The sequence below is a fragment of the Bacillus rossius genome, chromosome 5, assembly GCF_032445375.1.
Source record: "Bacillus rossius redtenbacheri isolate Brsri chromosome 5, Brsri_v3, whole genome shotgun sequence".
Taxonomy (NCBI): Eukaryota; Metazoa; Arthropoda; class Insecta; order Phasmatodea; family Bacillidae; genus Bacillus; species Bacillus rossius.
Genome location: NC_086333.1, coordinates 17,964,449 through 17,985,946, shown reverse-complemented (window position 1 = coordinate 17,985,946; position 21,498 = coordinate 17,964,449). Strand labels below are relative to the sequence as shown.

Here is a 21,498-nt window from a genome sequence, read left to right as displayed (position 1 = left end):
ATCAGACGTTATGATGTTATTTTGCACTTGTTTTAAGAATTTATTTTGTATTCTAACAGACGTTTTTAATCATTACTATTTTTTTATGAAATTATTCACAAAGAAGTCGCTGTACTAGATATTTGCCTGTTTAGGCCTACTTTTTCAGGTTTTTCTAAATAAGTTGAATTTTGTAAAGTAATTTGTATTATGATTGCTGTTTGTAATGTTCATTAACGTGTGGAATGATTCTAGAACACGGGACTGTGTTTGGTGTGATGGTTAGAAAGATAGTCATGAGAGGCCTGTAAGTGGGAGTGAGAAAGAAACAGTGCTTCCCCGCTAACCGAGATAAAGACGGTAATTTTCTCACTGCGTGGGAACTGAGTGATAACTGCTGTCTCACGGTGTGGGAGAGAGAACGAGAACGGGAGTCCCCGATTTCGATGTGAAATTGAAAAGAGACAGATCAGGGGAAGCCCAGAGTTCTGTGTGTACAAGGTTTTTCCATGTATTGTAACTTGTTCTGTGATTGGCTTGTATCTGTAAGTGTGAATGAAGTGTGTGTGTGATTGGTCGGTTCGGTGAGGTCATGTGACTTATCCTCCCTGCGTGGAGGAGAAGGTGGCAAGACTCCACCAGTCGTCCGTCGAACGCTGCACAAGTAGTTCGCGTTCGGTGGCTTCTCGCCAAATTATGTAGAAGTTATTGAATAGATAATTTAACGTGGGTGGTCAGAGCCAGGCCGATTATTAAGTTAACCTAATTATTTTTTATATTTCGTTCGGACATAATTAGAAATTGCGGCCACCTTCTTCGGCGTTTTGGCTCGTGGCGAAATTAGGTTTCACTGGGTGCCGTCATGTTTAAGGCCGCACTAATTTCGTGTACTTGCAGTAAAACATTACTGAAGGACTTAATCTACATTATTTTTCGTTAATCTTCATCGCCCGAGCTGTGAGCATTCTCGACAGGCGAACATACGAATGAAACGAGTGAATGAAACATTGAAAGTGTTTGGATTCGTCTGTGCATTCTAATTTGAAAGAATAAAACAAAAACTACAATCGATGCTTTAAATCTTTTTATTTGTGTATGTAACGAACCGTTATATGTTGAGGCTCAAACCTTTCCTTGGAAATTACACTGTCATTGAATGGAAATATTCCAGCTTTCTCAAAACCTTTTGCAATAATTGTTGGATCCAAATTCTTCCAAATTTTAGATAGGGTAGACGAAAAAACCGACTTTGGTAATTTATAGCCGTAATTTTTTCTTTGCCATTTTGTTATTTCTTCATCCCAGCGTACTTTCAGCGATTTAAAAACGCTGAGGTCCATAGGCTGGAGAACATGTGATGTATGTGCTGGCAATTTCAAAATGATGATTCCCTCCTCTCTTGCTTTCTCTACGAGTGAGACACTAACATGTGAATTGTGTCCATCATAGATCAAAACAATTGGCCTTGCTGGGGGAACATTTCTGAGAAAACTATTTGTAAAATAATTTAGGAATGTGACACTGTCCATCCACCCATTCTTTGAGGCAGCATAAGTCATGTTAGGGAACTCATCTTTTTCTGGGATCCAAGAGTCCCAAACATATTTGCCTTTGAACAGAACAAGTGGCGGCAATTTCTCCCCGACAGCGTTTGCTCCTAACAATACAGAGATGTTATCTCTGCCAGATCCACTTGTGGCTCTATGAGCTGCACATCCCTTTTCCCCAACAAACTTTGTTTTACTTGGGTCTAAGCAAAAACTAGTTTCGTCAAGGTTGTATATGTATTTGACAAGGGGGAACATTGTCAGTAACTTCTCTGAAAAGCTGGAAATAAGCAGCTATTATAAACGGGTCTATGCTTCGAGCCACTTCAACACTTTGTGGCTTTTTGATGCTCAAGTTAAATGTCTTCTTAAACCTAGCAAAATAGTCATCTCCAGGAATGCCATTTTTGAATGGCGTTGAAATGTTATTTTACTTGACATATTGTCCAATAGTCTGCAAGACTTCCTTCCTAGAGGGACCAAAGCCCCATTTTTCCATGGTTTTTAAACCATCTGCTATCGCCTTCTCTTTTTCAAATGGAAGTGATGTTGGCCTACCAAGTGATTTACTTTTAATCCCTCTCTGGCATTTTACATGCTTATATAAGATTGCTTTGGGGATGTGGTATAGTTTGGAAGCTGTATATAGAGTCAATTCACCTTTCCTTACCAAGCTCACTGCTTTTCTGAGTTGCTCCTTAGAATAGGCTGGAGGGCCCGTCTTTCGTATATAAACACGAACCATACCTGTAAGAAACATAAATTTTCGTACAAGTTGTAGTTAAATTTTGTAGGGTCTCATGCATGATAAAATATGTTAAGAAATACAATTTATAATGTGACTAATTAAGATGAGAATGTTATGTTCTAAGTTAATATTACTAATTATTTCATTAATGTGGAATCTACGGGGTAAGTGGAACCTACATAGGTTCTACTTACCCCAGAAGAGAAAAAAAAATTAAGATATGCGACTACACTAATTTCCAATAAAATTATTAAAATACAGTTTCCACAATTTAACTACAGATACTACTATCATTTTAGATTAACTTACCTCAAATATTGGTGTCAACATTCATTACTGCTTGTTATTACCATTTATATCCATAGATAAATGTAAGTCGCTACACAAGTGTAAACAACACATAAGCAATAAAAATCATCTTGCCATTTTACAACCGATGCTAGCGCTCAAATTTATATTAAACTATTACAAATTGACAGTTACAAACAAAAAACGCTAGGTAGTGCTGTAATGTAAACATAAGTTATTTTATTGCGTATGGGTTGCACTTACCCCAAATTTACATTTTCCCCGGTGTACCTTAATTTTTATACAGCAAGTTTTTTTCTTTTTTATGGGAGATTCACCAATAAGTTCCAGTGATTTATTTAAGTAATGTATCGATGCTCCTGAGTCAGTAAATGATTCATCATCAATGTCATCCTTTTGACTCTTACCAGCTACATTACCATCCATCTGTTCTGATATTTTAAGTTCACTATACACTTTTTTTCCTACATTTGTTACATATTTTTATACCCATTTTAATGTCTGTATTTAAAGAACACATAGGTACTATCTGTCACATTTCTGAGATATTTTTTCTCCAATTTCATATGGTTTTGTTCCTTATATGGGTTACAAAATTTAACATTATAAATACACCAGTTATTTTTTTGATGTTTGTTTGCCATTTTTATGAATTAAAAAGAAATATTTAGCTTTATAACAAATGCTAATAATAAGTAGTTCACTCTAAATAAATAACAGTCTTGACAATTTGAAAGAAGTATGCACTCAAATAATTTACATTCAACACATTACAAATATGTAGACAACCATAAAGTTCACAGTCCTACAACAACTGACTGGGATAAACAAGAGAGCCACAGAAATGTACAGGTTATGTTGGGAATCTTTTTCACAGTGAAAGCAACATTTGCAAAAAAAAAAAGTATAGGCCTATAGGTATAGCTATTCTTACAAACACATTAAAAACTTACAATTTGTATATTAATAAAACATTTTAATGGCTTCAGTACAAAATGTATACATTCTGATTATTCAGTACGTATTAAAAAATAAAAAACCTAATATTAAATGCTGACTCTTTGGTGACATTTATCAGCAAATTTTGGCTTAAGCACTATTAAGACAATATTTTTTTTAATGAGTCCATTGTTAGTCCATTATGAAACTTGGTATAGAGGTAGCCTATTAGTATACAAAAAACATATATTTTTCGAAAAAAAAATAAAAGGGGTGTTTTTGAGATTTTCAAAAATATTTTTTTGTTTGGAAAAAAAATGGAAGTTGAAGGATGACAGCCTTGTTATATATCAGGTTAAAGCCCATTAAATACTGAAGAGAATAAATTAAGTTTGAGCTCTCTAGACCTAATAGTTTTGAAGTAATAAAATTTTGACTACCTATTTCTAAATATTGCAAAAAATATGAATTTTTACTTTTTTGAATGGCTATTACTCAAAAACTACTAGCCCAAAAAATTTAAAATTTTGTATTTTTCAACTGTTCCATGGATACATTAAGTGTACTGTTGTGATGTATCTCTATGAGAGGAAGTAAAAGGGGAGTAGCCAAGATGGCCAGATGAAGCATGTGTTTTTGTCTTGAGTTGGTTCACAAATCCCTTCCAATCCAATATATAACATGGCGCTGCGGACTAATTGTTTAGTATATCGACGCTATGATGCGATGGTATAAACAAGAAGAAAAAAATAAATGAAGATTTGGGAGGACGGTACGGTAATGACGACGGTGAAGTGAACATAACCCAAACAAGAGATGGACGGGCTAAAACCACCGAGACCGTTTAGCTTTGATGGGGATCTGGCGGTTAATTGGAAACGGTGGAAACAACAGTTCCAGATCTACATGACAGCCACAGGGGGCGAGAGCAAGAGTGAAGAGGTAAAAATAGCCACTTTATTACATGTGGTTGGTGAAGAGGCGCAAGACCTATATTATACACTGGATGTATCCGAGAAAAACAGGAAGGAGTATAAAACAGTTTTGCAGAGTCTGGAATCATACTTTCTTCCAAAGACCAATCAGAGTGTTGAGCGGCACAAGTTTAATAATCGTGTACAACAGGAAAGTGAAACGTTTGACTCTTTTATAACTGCACTCCGGCGACTTAGTGCTAATTGTGGTTACGAAGGCCTACGAGATGACATGATAAGAGACCGAATCGTGTGCGGAGTACGTGACACGCGTCTAAAAGACAGGTTATTAAGAGAACCAAATATGACCCTCGCAAAGGCGGTACAGATATGCAAAGCGGCAGAACAAACGCAGGAGTTATTGGAAGCTATAGACAAAAAGGAAGCGGTGCATGAAGTTTACACGAGCAGCTATGCAGAAGCAGGAAGACAGGACACCTCTACCAAGAGAGACGAACACCAGGGGAGGCTACATACACAAAGGAATACAGATGGATATAGGGCTGGACAGTACAACAACAAGCAACACCTGCCCAACAACATTCACCACTCCAAAGGCAATGGCTATCAGCGTGGACGTGGCGGGAAGCAGAGGTTTCCTACAAGTAAGGCAACCTTTGGACACAGAGAGTATTATCCTAGCAGCGAAGGTATGTACAATAAACATAACTATGTAGAGCAAGGGTGTCAGAGGTGCGGACTGCAACATACAAACTCTAGTTGTCCGGCGTTCAAGGAAATATGTAGAAAATGCAACAAACGGGGACACTTTGCACGAGTTTGTAGATCTAAATCTGTTCATGAAATAAACAGACAGGAGACTGATGCTCATTGTGTGAATGATCTGATGTTAGGGTGCATTACTACCAATCAGTCGGACGAGGTTACAGGTGAAAGACAAGGACAGTGTAATGTGCATGGTAAAGTAATGGATGTTCAATCTAGAGAGTGTAAAATTGGTGACATGGAAACTGAGTGGTTTTGTAAATTGAAAGTGTCACCTAATCATTATGTCAACTTCAAAGTAGATACAGGAGCTCAGGTTAATGTTTTACCTGAGGACACCTTTCTTACATTACAAAAGAGAAGTGATGCCTTGCTCACGTCAAATGTTAAACTCAAAAGTTATGCGGGTACTGAAATACCTGTGATAGGCAAGTGTTTCTTACATTGTCATACGCCACGAGGACAATCAGGGGTATTAGAGTTCCAGGTTACGAGAGTAAAAAATTCCGTACCTATAGTTGGGTTGACTGGCATCCAACAATTACAAATACTTCAAAGGGTGGAACTCGTAGGAGCTCACCAAGACCCACACATCACAAGTCTGCTTTCACAATATAAAAATTTATTTGAGGGTCTTGGAGAGATAAAAGTTCATCCACGTACCTTAGTGCTACGAGAGGGTAGTAAGGCACCAGCGGCCGTATTTCAGAGAATACCGTTCGCACTCCATGATAAGTTGAGGGAGGAGATTAATAGGATGATCAAACTTAAGGTAGTGGAGAAAGTAGAGGAGCCAACAGATTGGCTCAACCCTATAGTAATTGTAAGGAAGCCATCAGGGGACATACGGGTTTGTCTTGACCCACAGTCTTTAAATGCAGCAACTATGAGAGAACACTGCAGAATGCCAACATTTGAGGAAGTCACTGTAAAAATGAAAGGAGCCCAGTATTTCAGCACATTGGATGCAAATAGGGGTTTTTGGCAAATAGGCCTCACAGATGAAAGTTCAAAACTAACCACATTTGATTCTCCATCACATGGAAGACTTCGGTTTACACGCTTACCGTATGGCTTGACCTGTGCTCCGGAAATTTTTTACAGTGTCTTCAGCCAATTGTTCAAAGATCTGGAAGGAGTACAGGTGTATGTAGATGATGTAATAGTTTTTGGTGTTGATAGAGCGGAGCATGATCGAAGGTTGGAACAAGTTCTCAAACGAGCAAAACAAATGAATGTTACATTTAATCTAGAGAAGTGTAAGTTTGGACTTACGGAAGTCAGGTATATTGGGCACATATTTGGGAAACACGGCATTAGGACAGATATGGATAAGGTGAGGGCCATCTTAGAATTCCCGGAACCTAAAAACGTGACAGAATTACAAAGGTTCTTGGGAATGGTCAACTATTGGGGAAAATTTGTACCCAATCTTTCGGAAAAAACAGATGCGTTACGTGGGTTGTGTCGAAAGAATGTTGTTTGGTCATGGAACGACCAACACCACACAACATTTGAACACTTAAAAACACTTTTGACCTCCACACCTATCCTACAGTATTTTGATCATGACGATGAGGTAGTGCCGTCAGTGGATGCGTCACAGAACGGCTTAGGAGCGGTTTTGATGCAATCTAAAGGCCCAGTAGCGTTCGCATCCAAATCACTATCTCCTGCACAAAAGAATTACGCACAAATAGAAAAAGAGCTCCTTGCAATTGTGTATGGCTGTGAGCGATTTCATCAATACCTCTATGGCCGCAAAGTTTTAGTAGAGACGGACCACAAGCCGTTGGAGGCTATATTCAAAAAACCGCTCGAAAAATGTCCTCTTAGATTACAAAGAATGAGAATTAAATTGCAGAATTACAACTTAACGTTAAAATATGTGCCGGGTAAAGATCTCATAGTCGCGGATGCGTTATCAAGGGCAGGAGGTCCAGACGACAAACTAGAATTACACGAACAGGAAATAGCAGCTCATCAGGGCATGGTAGTGCATTTCATACAAGCAACTCAGGACATGTGGGAAAGACTACGGTTAGAAACCTTGAGAGATGAGACTTTGATCCCACTTAAAGGCATCATAATGAATGGATGGCCTAAAGAGAGAACACAGGTAGAAGCTAACATAAGACCCTTTTGGTCATACAAGGAAGATTTAACAGTACACGAGGGAGTTATTTTTAAAGGCAAACAGATAGTAGTTCCGCAGAGTATGAGACAGGATCTCTTAGACAGAGTTCATTATGGACACATGGGGATACAAAAGTGCAAATGGAGGGCCAGGGAGTGTATATTTTGGCCTGGAATGGCAAAGCAAATTGAAGATAGGGTAAGTAACTGTGCGACATGTAAGGAGGTACAGAACCTGAGTCCCAAGGAACCGATAGTCAGCAGAGAAATACCGAGTAGGCCTTGGCAAATAATAGCAGCAGACATTCTACATTTCAAGGGGAAGGACTATCTACTAGTAATTGATGCCTACTCAAAGTACCCTGAGTTCAGTCAGTTAACGAGTCTCACATCAGGTCACGTAGTGGGGCACTGCAAAGCTATAATGGCGAGACATGGGATACCGGAGGTACTTTATAGCGACAATGGGCCACAGTTTTCTTCACAGGAGTTTAAGGGATTTGCACACAACTGGGACTTTACACATAAGACATCTAGTCCTATGTACCCCCAGTCAAATGGACTTGTAGAAAGGTATGTGCAAACAGTGAAAAATATGCTCAAAAAGGCAGTGAAGGACCGTAGAGATGTGATGCTGGCGCTCTTAGAATACAGAAACACACCGATCGACAGTCACTTACAATCACCGGCTCAGAGGTTGTTTGGTAGACGACTAAGGGGGTTAATGCCACACTCAGCGGACATGCTTCGGCCACAGCAACAGCCAGACATACACCAGGACTTACTGGGCAAACAACAAAATCAGGAAAAATATTATAACAGGGGAACAAGGAAGCTAGAGCCACTGGCGGTAGGGACCAATGTAGGAGTTAGATGTGGTGATGCATGGAAAAGGGGCAATATTGTCAGAATTCTCGATAGACCCAGGGGTTACCGGGTGTGTTTAGAGAATGGGTATGAAGTTGAAAGGAACCGGAGACATCTAATGGATAATTTTACGGGAAAACCTTTTGAAAGGATACGAGAGGAAATACCGCAAGCTCAGGAAGATCAACAATCAAATAATCAACCACACATGCAGGATGATGTAGTTCAGAATAGACCAACACAGCCTCTTGAGGATAGTAACATGGTAGATTTTAAAGGGTTTGATGAGACAGAAGTTGGACAAGGGCACGGTTATAGAGAATGGGATTTTAGAAAAGGACGTGAGGACGGCATAGTAGAAAATACAGTAATGTCAAGGTCAGGAAGAGTAATAAAAACACCAGTGTACTTAAATGACTATGTACCTTAGAAGTTGTGAGGTATGTCTATGAAGGAAGTGGATCAGTGTATGTTCAGTGTATTTACAGGATTAATTGTAAACACAAATGTTCAGTGTATTTACAGGATTAATTGTAAAGACAAATAGATAAATTCTAATGAATGTAGGAACTGGAAAAAGGGAGATGTTGTGATGTATCTCTATGAGAGGAAGTAAAAGGGGAGTAGCCAAGATGGCCAGATGAAGCATGTGTTTTTGTCTTGAGTTGGTTCACAAATCCCTTCCAATCCAATATATAACATGTACCAAAAATTAACAAAATCTGAAATGGTAAGTTTCAGAGCACTGGTTGATTTCACATTGACCCATGTCAGGATCAAGTGCAGTGGCGTCTCGTCAGGACAAGCAAGGCAAGCAGTGCTTGCCCAGGCAGTTTCCAGACATTGTATTTTTTAAATAAATATTTTATTCAGAATAGTATTTTACTTTGGCTCGTGCAGTTAGGTGTATGTATTTTTTACACTATCTTCTTGGGAGCCAATACTGTGCGCTATAAGAAGAGAACTCGTTGACACACAAAACATGCTGTTTTAGAAGTGTTGCTAGGTTTAGAAGTGCTGGTAGGACCGCTTTCAGCAGGAAGGCTGCCACAGTAGTTTCCTTTCGGAAGGGAGGGGACATGGTACAAAGGTTCGAGGAGGGGATTGGCTGTAAAAATACGTAGTAGAAGCTACGAAGGTAACGCTTTCTTGCCGAACTGAAGCGAACATGACCGAAGCAGACGGTGGAATTCTTCCGCCGACTGCTTCGGCTATGTCCGCTACAGTTCGGCACGGCAGGTGGCGAGGTGGCGTTTCAGGATTGATTGACGTGCCAGTTTCTTGGTACACGTACCAGTTAACAGAGTTTCTGATCACGTATGAAGATAATTTCTTTTGTGTTGGTACAAAAAAAATACCAAGATTTAATTTTTATTATTCTAGTACATTTTTATGATGTTCTCTTTATTTTAAGTACTTATTTTGCCATGTGTTGTCTGTTTGTATATTTTGTACCAGATATCGATGAACCTACACTCCCACTTAGTATATAAATAATGTAGAGTAGGTATTTTATTATCAGAATAATGTAAGTCAAACATTATTTTTCAAAAATAATTTATAATTAAAAAAAAAAGTCAGTTTTTCTACCTGTGGAATAGTCTATGTTCAGTTAAGAAAACTACTTAAATAAATAGCACCCTTTTGTACCTTGAAATCCATATTTTCCCGGGGGAGGGCCTTCCCAGGGGAGGGCCCCCCCACCTCCCCGGCCATTTTTTGGGGTGAACAGAGTTGTTGCTTCCCCTCATGTAAACCTCACGCCTCGCCACTGATCAAGTGATAAACTGGGATACGTGATACATTAGCTTTCAGATGTGTTTAAATTATGTGATATTTATCAAGTTCATTTTTTTTTTCAATTTTTTAAATTTTGCCATATGTTCACGGAATTTTTCCGTATCACGTAGGTATCCAAATTTATCCCTTGCTTCTGAGGTACAAGTTGCTTACTCTTTTAATTTGTTACGTCGAAAGAGCATGGCCATAACAAATAATAGAACATCACAAGACAAATTTCATATGTGTTTTACATTCATATATAATTGTAATATCACAACTTAGTTATGCCCAGGTTTTTTTCAATGTACCAAATCAAAACATCAAGCAACATGTACCACAGGAACAATGTACCTATACAAGATCATGCTATCAGGATCAAGGGATAAATTTGAAAACGTTATATAGAAGTTTTTCCACTTCCACTTTTAGGACCAGTATGTATCACAATATCATTATCACATTAATGACATCATTAATATGGAACGTTTATGTCATTACCATATCTGCATTATTATGTGACTAGTATGATTTTATGAGGGTTTTGTTGGGGAGCATTGTAATGCTTATTTTGCACAAAATATGTTTATGTATTAAACTTGCTTTCTGGTATCGTATTTTATGCTATGGTCATGCTTATTCTAGATTTAGAATGTTAATACCGTAGATATATTACCTATGGTATCATAGTCTATACTCAAGTACCAGTAAGTTCTACCTGTACTAGTATAGAACACGATACTGAAGATATATTACATACGTCATTGTTATTTCTTAAGATATATATCTGGTGCAAAAGAAGCGTATGAATCTCTTCTGTCCAAAAGATTTTTGCGTGTACGAATGTACAGGTATGTGTGAATGCACAGGTATTATAATGTAAGCTTTAAACTCTGATTACTCGCTAATCTGTAAGAATTTAAAAATTCTGTTTTCAGGGTAAATTCAGGGATATGTAGGCTAGTGTCAAAAAAGTTTTTTTTCTAATATTTTTTTTTTAGTTTGTGGTAAAGCAGCAATGTTAAATTAATACTCACCTCTCTCCTAACAGCAAATAAAATGCACACAGTAATTGTATTGTTTTGCGGCTTTTAAATGAATAATGAAAAAAAATACCGAAAAACCTTTTTTGTTTTTTCATATCCTGACATGCATTGAAATATTTTCCAAGAGGATGTTGAGGTACTTTAATTAGTTTATCATTTTTAAAACTTCGCAAGATTTTATTAAGTTTGTTTTAATCAACAAAAGTAAGATAAGTAAAAATGATAAAATATTATTTTATTTTTACTTTCAGATAGGTTTTTGAGTCGTTACCCAAGAGGACAATACTTGCAGCAATAAACTTTAACACATCACTTGATATGTGACAAATTCAAATTTTGAGGTCCCTGTTTTTATTGGAGCAAGCTGTTTGCAAGCACAGCAGGGACTCGTACATGGCGGTGCTTGCAATATCCAATCACAAATGTTTAAAACAATAAAACCATTGGTAGACTACTTGATGTAGTATCACAGTGCTGTCTTACAAAATGATTCAAAAACATTTCAGGAAGCAAAAAAGTTATTTTGTAATTTTTATTTTCTTGTTTGCAAAAATCTGATCAACTGGAAAATTACAATGTACACAAAACACTACTACAAATTACTATAACATTTAAAAATCATACAAATTAACCACTTATTTTTCTGGCTATATGGCAATAAATATTTACTATCATATTTTTACTGTTCTACCATTAATGTTTATGTTGCAGTACGCAGTATCGCAAAATGCTAACTGTTTCTACTACTTTCACATGTTTATACTCTACACATTATTAAAATAACTAAATATAAAGAAACATGAACTTTTATTTCTCTTGTGACTACTACATTCATTACCATACATATCCAATAAATTAACATTCATTAGTGTTTTCATAATCATTTTACTGTTTTTCAAAAGCCTTTAACTCTGTGATTCATACTTCTACATACCTGAGAAACATTAAGGGCCGTATGCACAGATTCTACTAGAAGCCAAGTGTCTACTCGTACTTCCTTTAGTGAAGGATTTGAAGTTCACTAAATTTCGTATGTTAGAAATATTTTAGTATAAGCCCGGCTAGGTTTTACAAAGTAAAGTGAAGAATGCTACTTAATTACGAAGGTGGCCGAGTTTACTCGAATAAGGCCCGAAATCAATGACGTCGTTCATGACGACATAACCTCGGCCAATAGGAAACCTATATTGTATATTTATTTTTTTGTATGTGAAAATAATAAACATTTGTGTATCCACCGATCCACGTGGTCGTTATGGATTGTGCTCCGAGGCAATTTGCCGAAAGGTTTTCTATGAATGAGAAGTCAATTTTATTTTCATTAGTGGAAAATAGGGCAAAAATAGTGGAAGCCAAAAAAACGGATTTCAAAAACGTCGCCGAAAAGCGGAAAGCTTGGCAGGAGATTGAAAAAGATTTCAATTCTTATTCAGAAGTCTCCAAGGTTAGTAGCAAATTATTAAAATAAAGGAACGTACTTTAGTGTTTTTATATCATATGATCTGTTGGACTGCATATAGTACCCAATGTTTCATTATAAATTTTTTTATTAACTGCCTCTCGTTAATCCAAAGTTGATCATGTATTTCTGCATAATTCTAATACACATTATTGAAAGCAGCGACATTAAGCAGTTAATAATTTAATTATTTTACATTGAAGGGTGTATAAAAATTTTCTAAAATATCTCATCTGCAAAGATTATTTTTGGCCGATTTTTTCTTTCACATTTAACTATCACTTAAATTAACTATTTAAATAGGCTAATAAAATCAGATTGTGGTATTTTAGATGGATTATATTCTGCATAAAATATACATTTTATGCTTTCAGAAGTTTGTGTTTTTCCATCATTATTGAAATAATAAAACTGTGCATGTTGGAAAAGTTATCAGAACTTATGGCATTACTACAATTGTTTTTACTTTTTTTGTTGCAGCGTACTGCATCCCAGCTAAAGAAATGTTGGGAAAATGAGAAAATGAAGAGGAAGAAGATCCTTGCTGCCAACACAAGGCAGCGAATGGCCACTGGTGGTGGTCCATTTGTCCAGGAGCCCTCCACGAACCCCGAATTGGAAGTGGCATTAGCTGGGACACAGCACTTTATTGTAGATGGTGGCGATCATGACATGGTCGTTTCCGCAGACAGTGCTGAAAATGCTGCTAAGTACCAGGCAGTAATTGCATTGGACCATGACTATGAGCTGCCCATTTCAGAATCTATGTCTGAAGAAGAAATTACTTATGAGGTGGAGGTTGACAGCCCACAGGTGAGAAAGAAGGATGCTCTCCTTTCTGGACGCTCCAATAAGTCAAATACACGTCGTGAAGTAGCAATTGAAGATGAACTGCAGCATCGCCTGCATAAACTTAACAGTACAGAAAAGCGGGAAATTGAGCATCATAAGCTTTTGATGCTTGAGCAGAAACTGCGAGTGAGGGCAGCAAGAACTGCTGCAATATATACAAAAGAGCTTCACGAGCAGGCAAAGAATCATCGTGAAGAAGAACACAAGTTGCGAATGGAATTAATGAAATCAGGAAACGGGAAAACACTGTAAATTGCTTGCATATTACAGTCGATAACCATTTTTATATTATGCCCTTATTTGTATTTATTCTTTCCTGTGGTTTCTAAATTGCACTTAGTAAAATTCTGCAAAATGGCACGGTAAAATTGAAAGAAAGCCTCTTAGCTGAAAAAAAATCCAAAAACCAGTTTTTATTAATGTCCTAACATATTTTCCAAACATTATCTAAGAGGGCATTGCGATATTGTTTACAATTTTCCAGATTGAATCTTTTTAAGGAGTGGTTAGATTAAGTTATATAATAGATAGTGTAAAATTGTGAGAGTTGTTGGTTATTATGTTAGCTAACTGTGAAATTGTTTAAACAGTTAAGTTTGTTAAGCCATATAAAAATATACTGTTTGAAGTTGTGTCAGCGACTGGTTAGGTTAGTAGCATTACAAATATTAGAGAGTTAGGATGGTGTGTTGGGTTAAATGAAGAGACATTTCAAATTGGTAAAACTAAGAAATTATTTAAATGATCTGAAATGTTTCTAGCATAGCTTAATTAAATACTAATGATCCATAATACTTAATCAAGGATTTTAAATTGAACTTACCACACCTAATATATCCCATGCCCACTATTTGATGTAGCAAACCCATCCCTTTTCATAGTATCACACAGTATTTGAAATAAATATACCTGACTTATCTACTTGTTAAAAATGTAAACTACTGCAAAATATTTGAAGTATCTTACAGAGAAAAATTGCATAACATGTAAGTAAAAACATCAGAATTTTGATTAGATTTTTTTTTGTTCAGGAAAGAGGCTTTCCTTTAAAATTACCAAATGCAGCTGAAAATTCAATGTTCCTAAGAGAAGGTGTATACAACATAAATGAGCAATGTGTTATTTATTTTTCATATGTATGATTAGGAATCCAAATTATAATTATTGGGACCATTTACAAATGACAACATTCATAAGCAGACAGTAACTGAATTTATTAAAATTTTGGGGGTTCGTTAAAATATTGACAAGTGTGGTCATCTGTGGTGTTGTGGTGTACTCCAACTAATGATTAGAAAATGTGATTGAAAACAACTAGTGTTGGTAGGTATTGAACAGTGTATTTTATTTGTAATTGTATGTTTTGCTTGACCATAGACAATACTGATTCAATTTCCAACTGAAAATATTGAAATAAAAGTCTGAAAATTATTTTATTGAGCTTCTCTTATTTAGTTTGATAATGTTATCTAACAACTTTGTGATATGTCAAGGAAATAAGTGGTTTAAAATACTTTTATACATTTTTGCAGATAAGTAATCAAAATAACCATTTTTGAATTTTGTTTCTCCCGTAAGTGCACCTACTCTTGGAAATTACTGTATGTAGTCTTAAATATTTTTGCAAATATGTTTATAAATTTTCATGTAACTACATTAGCACCCTCTGAGACATATATGTATTAAAAATTAAGAGAAAAGACTGTTTAGGGTAGGTAAGCAACATTAATGACTAATAAATTCCCTAAAATTCCAAGATTTATACAAATAATTAATACAACTGACATAACCAACCATTTACGCATGTTCCAATTCATCTACTTCTAAGAAGCTGCTCAGAAAATTTTTTTTATTAATATATTGAACAGTTTAGCATAGATTTAATTTATTATTAATATAGCTTATATAAGAAAAACATTCAATTTAGTTATTATTCACTTTATTTCCAAAGATCTTCTCTTTTTAAAATTAATGGCTTCTTAAAAAAATAAAATATTGTGAAATTTTAGAATGACAATTAGTTGTTTATTATTGTACACATTGTTAAAGATCAAACATTTATGCTAAGCTTCAAAAATGTTGTTTCTTCCTTTATTTATCTCTGTATATTTATACAGCGATGTTTATGCATTTTGAACCTTGCCTGGTTTTGCACTGGTCCAATGTGATATTCTCTTGAAACCTAATCTAGCAATAGGTTTGTTTTATATTGCTATGTTATTTAAATTAGTGTTAGAACTTACTGTGTTAACTGCTGCTATAGTTTAGTCCCGTTTATAAACTGCAGTGAAACTTTAATGTTAAACAGCAAAATAGACAATTAAAGGCATAACAGTATGCATACAACATTTATAATAAGAGGAAGGTTTGGCTAATTTTTAAGCACATTAAACAGTGTACATAGTTACAACTCTAACATCAGACTAATAATAAATGTAAATATTTGACATTATTTCGACTTTCCATCATTTTGTAATACCTGCAAAAATGTTAAAATTGCAACAGACCATTCCAAGAGGACTCATTAGCAATTTATTGTTTTTTGCATAACCAATGCTTTTATGACCACTAATCTCTAAAAACAGATCTCTTGTCTCTCACTCGACTTTACCATACACAGCAATAAATGGTGCTGAAAGCAGGGTGATAAGCTATTTATATATCTCTAGATAGTTGGTTAAAACTTTTTAGAACTTATTTTACTGCTATATACATACACTAATTGTAAGAGTATCTGGTATCTACTATTGTCAATTTTTCTTTCATTATTTAGAAAACCAGGTTTCAAGGATACTAAAAATTTTTAACTTGCTGCAAAAGGGCTGAACACTGGCCAATTATATTGTCAGACACACTCCTCCATTGTGATCACTCTCATCACTGTGGACCTTTTAGCAGTAATCTTTCCGTTACCTGCAGTGTCAGTGTGTCTAGTCTGTCTCCAAGCAAATCTCACCCTACACCACACAATACACTTACATTGGCACAAGGAAAAGGGGAAAAAAGACACACATGCTTTTGTATTAAAATCATTGAGACTTTATTCAGTGCAATATAAATCTTGTTGAAGTATTTATTCTGCATCTATATAGCTTGGTAATTATTATGAACACACAAATCACTTTATTTTAAAATCAGTAATTACGAGGCTTGAGAAATGCAGCTGGTTAAATTAGGGTATGTTCTATCACGACATTAATATGCATGAATAATTAATAAAAAAACTCATTGAAATTCATTGATAATATGCACTTTTCATTTATATACATAAGGCTTAACTATTTCTCCGATTCCCATAGGCCTCACATAACCCACATCATGAAATGCTAAAGTTTTATTAGATACTTAAGATTTGCAAAGTGGTTAAATAAATGTTAGGATAAAGACTGCTAACTGACACCTTAAAAAGGTATATTTTTTATGTAATCGCTTAACAACACAGAAACCTGTTAAAAGAAAAGAAAAGCTTCACTAAATTTCAATTGTATAAAAAAACTGAACAAATAAACATCATTACATACACATTGCAGGAAACTTACCCATTTACTCACATTTTTGACCCATTGCACCAGTTTCCACATCACCTTAGAGGAAGCTCTCTGGAGGTATAGTGCTCAATGCGTTATCTCCTATATTTATATACATGGCGAGATTCCCCAAGAGGCCTATTACATTCCATGTTCTAGACTGTGCCTGGAAAAATAAAAAAAAATTAATTCACTACTGAAACTATTAAAAAAAATTAAAAAATACATTTGAAGCAGTTATGTACAGAAAACCACGGAAACTACGTAATGCATTCACACAAAATGACGTTCAATAAACATTGCTCTCATTGCAGCTCCTCGGTGGTTGCGTGGACGCAAGTTTGCAACTGGCACTATGGGTAAAACACGAAGTTCTTCTACTGGAGGTGGCAAAGGCTCTTCATGCTGAACCGCAATGTTGTGCAGCACAGCACATGCAAGAATAACCTTGTTTGAAGTAGCCAGTTTCGTTCGTAGTTTTTGCCCAAGGCATGCAAACCGCCTCTTCCACACTCCAAATAACCGTTCCACAATGTTTCTTGTTCTTCTGTGAGCTAAATTGTATCTGATCTCAGCTGCTGTCGTTGGAACCAGTACTGGTGTGTACAGGAATGGTAACTGTGGATACCCATTATCTCCTAGAAGTATTCCTGGGAGTCCTTGATTTTCAAACCTAACCATCACCCTGCTGTTACTAAATATCCTGGCATCATGGGTACTGCCAGGCCATCGTGTTACAATGTCCATGATCTCGAGGTTAGGACCTGCAACAACCTAATGTATATACATACATTTGTTAAATTACCCAAACACTTAAAATTCATATAATGTTTGGCTGTACAAAAAAAAAGTAAATACTAAAGAATCTCTAAAAATGGTTAACATTTAAAAATCTATATGATTAACGGTTTAATTTAATTTTAAACTTGTTTAAGGTTTTTACCGAATGCAGAAGCAGGTTACTAAAAATAAATTCTCAATTATCATCTCAAGTACAGTAATGAATTCAATTTTTTGTTAAATTCTCACACCGCTGCATTTTCCATTCATTAATAATAAAATTCCTAAATAATTTTTTTGAACACCTGAAACATTCCTGTAATTTTCCTGAAAATATAATTTCTAAATTCCTACCAGATTCCGAATATTCAGTTTATAGTGCACATTACAATGTGTGTGCACTGACACACCTGTAGCCATTTTTTCTTTCCCACATGGGTCTGTGTATATGATTTCGAGAACTCAAGTCAAATCATGAGACTGGTCTATTAAGTTAAATAACCTACACAAAAAATACTGTAAAATAATGTTATCAGTTGCTAAGGAATTGCTAATATAAGATACAGCTATCCTCACCTAACCAACCACACACAATTTATCACTATTTTAAATGTAGCTAACGTAACCTAATTACCAGCCCACACTATTTTTAATATTTTAAACAAAGCTCAAAAATTAATTTCTCTGTCATTTAAGTATATGAAAGACAATATAGACATCTTTTATTCACGTTTTTATTTATAGTATGTACAATTATTGAAGTTGCTTGTGCGAACTGCAAACTTCCGTGACCTCCAATGAATTTAGGAACTGTTTAGGCCACAGAATGCACTGATATTAATTGGTTGTTATGCTACATGGCAATTCCAAAGCTACCATTAAAAACATCTAACAGTATTTTTATTGTAGCTATACTAATTATATCAACCCATTGAAATATTTTAAAATAACTTAAATGTTACTAACTTAACCCATCTCCCATTCTCACACTATCACAAACTTGTAATATTTATGCTGAACATGCACAAATGTGGCCTCGGAATGGATGTTGTGAACGTGAGGTTTGCCCACCTAGGAAAGCAAAAAATGAGAGTGGCCACATCAATGCAAAGGTAATGTAATGTAATCAATAAACTGTGATTTTTCAGAAATCAGTAGCAATTTATAAACACTATTTTCAGGTTAAAATATAAGAACAGCTTTAGTGCTCCAAAAAAGTGTTTTCGAAATTACCTCTCTTTTACGACACAAACATAATAATTATCTACACAAACCTGAACATTCAAGGACATGTACTGTTTTCTGTTACGGTACAACTCAGGAAACTGGCCACCAGGATTACTAATACAGATGTGCGTGCAGTCAATACAACCAGTGACTCCAGGAAATTCACCCAAATCGTAGAACTTCCTCTGGTTACTACGAATACCTCCTGGTCCTGGGAAGTGTGCATACTGCAGCAAATGTCCTGCCAGCTCATTTGAAGTTACCTGTAAAATATGTTTCACATACTTATAATTTAAATATAAACTACTCACTCCAAACTCATAAAAGTGTAGGTAAATGCCTCGTAATTTTAACAATTTAAACAACTGCTCTATAATATTTATTGCCATGATTACCAACATTAATAGGGCAGCACAATGTATTACCATGACAAATTAACTTGTTTTGTTAGTCACTACTTTATCGGTTCATTTAGCATGTAAACAGTAATCCACCTACAAATTTTTCCAGAAAACTCTTAATACCAAACTGTTATTAGATAGACAATTTGGGGTAATAGCCTAGTTTGGGGTCTCTTGCTAAAAAAAAAAAAATTATTTCGAAATATTTATTTTCAACTTTTTTCCCAAATGCCCTGCTCCTACTTTTTAATGGAAATTAACATGTCAAATGAAGGGCACAAAACTGTCTTCCAAAATGATGATGTACATAACCTAAACTTAAGCAACTCTAACCTTGATAATTCTGCTTACTGTTGCTTGATTCAAGTGGATAAGGTCACCACAAACAATCTGAAAAATAACGAACACAGGTTAGTAATTTCTCTCTTAAAAGAAATATCGGGTAAATAGGCATGTTTATGACAGCATTACGAAAAAAGACAATAAATAGGTAAATGTATTTCTATCAGTTACACCTCATTTACAACCAACATACCTGTCGTCAGACACTTTAAATAAATTTTACTCTCACGTACCTGAAAACTGTTACTACCATAAAAGCGTAGTGCAGTGGTAACTTTAACAATTGCTGGCACCGGCAAACCACGCTTATCTCCATTGTCAGCCGCAACAAGGGGCACGATGGTACCAATTACAGTTTCTTTTGTGAAACGAAAACGTTTCACAAACTCTTCATCACTAAAACATTCCAATGGATTATCCCCATCTCGAAGATACTTTCTAGGCGGCGGATTGTAGGGAACATCCCTAGCATATCGCACAAATTCCACAAACTCGTCATCCACAACGCGTCCTACAGCTTCCATGTTGTGAAAAGTAGCACTAAATAGCAATTTAGTACGGCCAATCGGCGACTAAATATTCTCTGCACGAATGCACTTAAAAAATAAGCCCCACTAATACTTCACAACCTGTGCATACCGAAATTCCGATTTAGTTAAACTTAATACTAAATTTTAGTAATAGTATGGTCTATGCATTCGGCCCTAAGAGCTAAGTGCTGTAACTATTTTGTTACCACTTCTTGTATTTATAAGTAGTAGTAGTAGTTTTAATTTTAAATACTGTGTGTAGGTGCTATATTTTGCTATTTCTTTATTGTTATTAAAACAAACTCTTTGTGATGTGTGATGCATACAATATTTCCAATTTTTTATGTAACTGAATGTTTGACAAAAATTAAAAAAAAAAGTGAAATCTGTGAATACATGAAGAACAAACAGTGTACATTTAAATAAGATGATACGATACCAAACATATTGAGCTTATCAAATTATACATAGGTATACTTACCATATGAAATGTAGTTTTGACCATCTGGTGTGTATTATGTTGCAGTTAATATTATTTTTCTGCTATATAGTTTCTGTTAAGCACTATGTATTGTTCCTGTTTGTTGCAGGCATGTAAGGAAATTAGAAAATGAGCTGAAACATTAAACTCCTTGGACATCCCATAGAAACGAAAAATTATTTTCTGTCTGATGCTGGCATGTGAAGACATTAGAACATTTTCTTGTAGATTAAATTCTTTGGACACTCAATGAAAATTAATTATTTTATGAATTTTTGTTATAACCGTGCTTTTCTTATTTCACTTAGAATTTTATTTCATTTCCATTTAATTGATAGTAACTAAGATAGTGAAAATACATTTTTTTTATGGAGAAATAAAAAGAGTATTTTTTACAACCTTATATTTCATGACTGTCTATATCTTCAAAACGTACCAAACTTGGGTGATTAATATGGAAAAAGAATGCTGTCATCTGAATGGAAAGAAAAGTGTAAAGATTTTTTGCTGAACTTTATAATAATAAATAATTTTACCTTTTAACATGACAGGTAATTTTAAAACACATTGTCAGTTATTGGTACAAGAAAGAAAGTGCAAGATTTTATGCCTTTAAAATATTAGTGTTTAAATATTCAACGTGTCTTCTTTTTTTTCCATTCCACAGCAAATAAAATAATTTCTTTATAAAGTGTACACATACATTTAAATGTAACATGTAACGTTTTATGTGGTATTGCTTTCAAGATGCATTCACCCAGTGTGTAGGTACATATCAAGTAAATCAAGAACCATTAGGATCAAATAATACAATGGAAAGAGATTACTGTTGACCCAAAAAAAAGTTTA

The 21,498-nt window shown here is 35.2% G+C and overlaps 1 protein-coding gene across 1 annotated transcript; it reads right to left on the bottom strand.

Annotated features, from left to right (window-relative positions):
* Positions 1-12,833: 12,833 nt before the first annotated feature.
* On the bottom strand, positions 12,834-20,356 carry LOC134531617 (putative nuclease HARBI1). The gene is made up of 4 exons (XM_063367372.1): positions 19,872-20,356; positions 19,630-19,686; positions 18,943-19,158; positions 12,834-17,662 (listed from the first exon to the last, which is right to left on the bottom strand). Exons 1-4 carry the CDS (start codon positions 20,160-20,162, stop codon positions 17,162-17,164), a joined length of 1,065 nt encoding a protein of 354 aa, XP_063223442.1. The 5' UTR covers positions 20,163-20,356; the 3' UTR covers positions 12,834-17,161.
* Between the last annotated feature and the right edge of the window lie 1,142 nt (positions 20,357-21,498).

What these genes read in the sequence shown, in the direction of transcription:
- LOC134531617 (XM_063367372.1), bottom strand. Translation starts at nt 20,162, where the DNA reads ATGGAAGCTGTAGGACGCGTTGTGGATGACGAGTTTGTGGAATTTGTG. An exon ending in ATGGTAGTAACAGTTTTCAG is followed by an intron (nt 19,687 to 19,871) that starts GTACGTGAGAGT and finishes GTTATTTTTCAG; the next exon opens with ATTGTTTGTGGTGACCTTAT. An exon ending in CAGTAAGCAGAATTATCAAG is followed by an intron (nt 19,159 to 19,629) that starts GTTAGAGTTGCT and finishes CATATTTTACAG; the next exon opens with GTAACTTCAAATGAGCTGGC.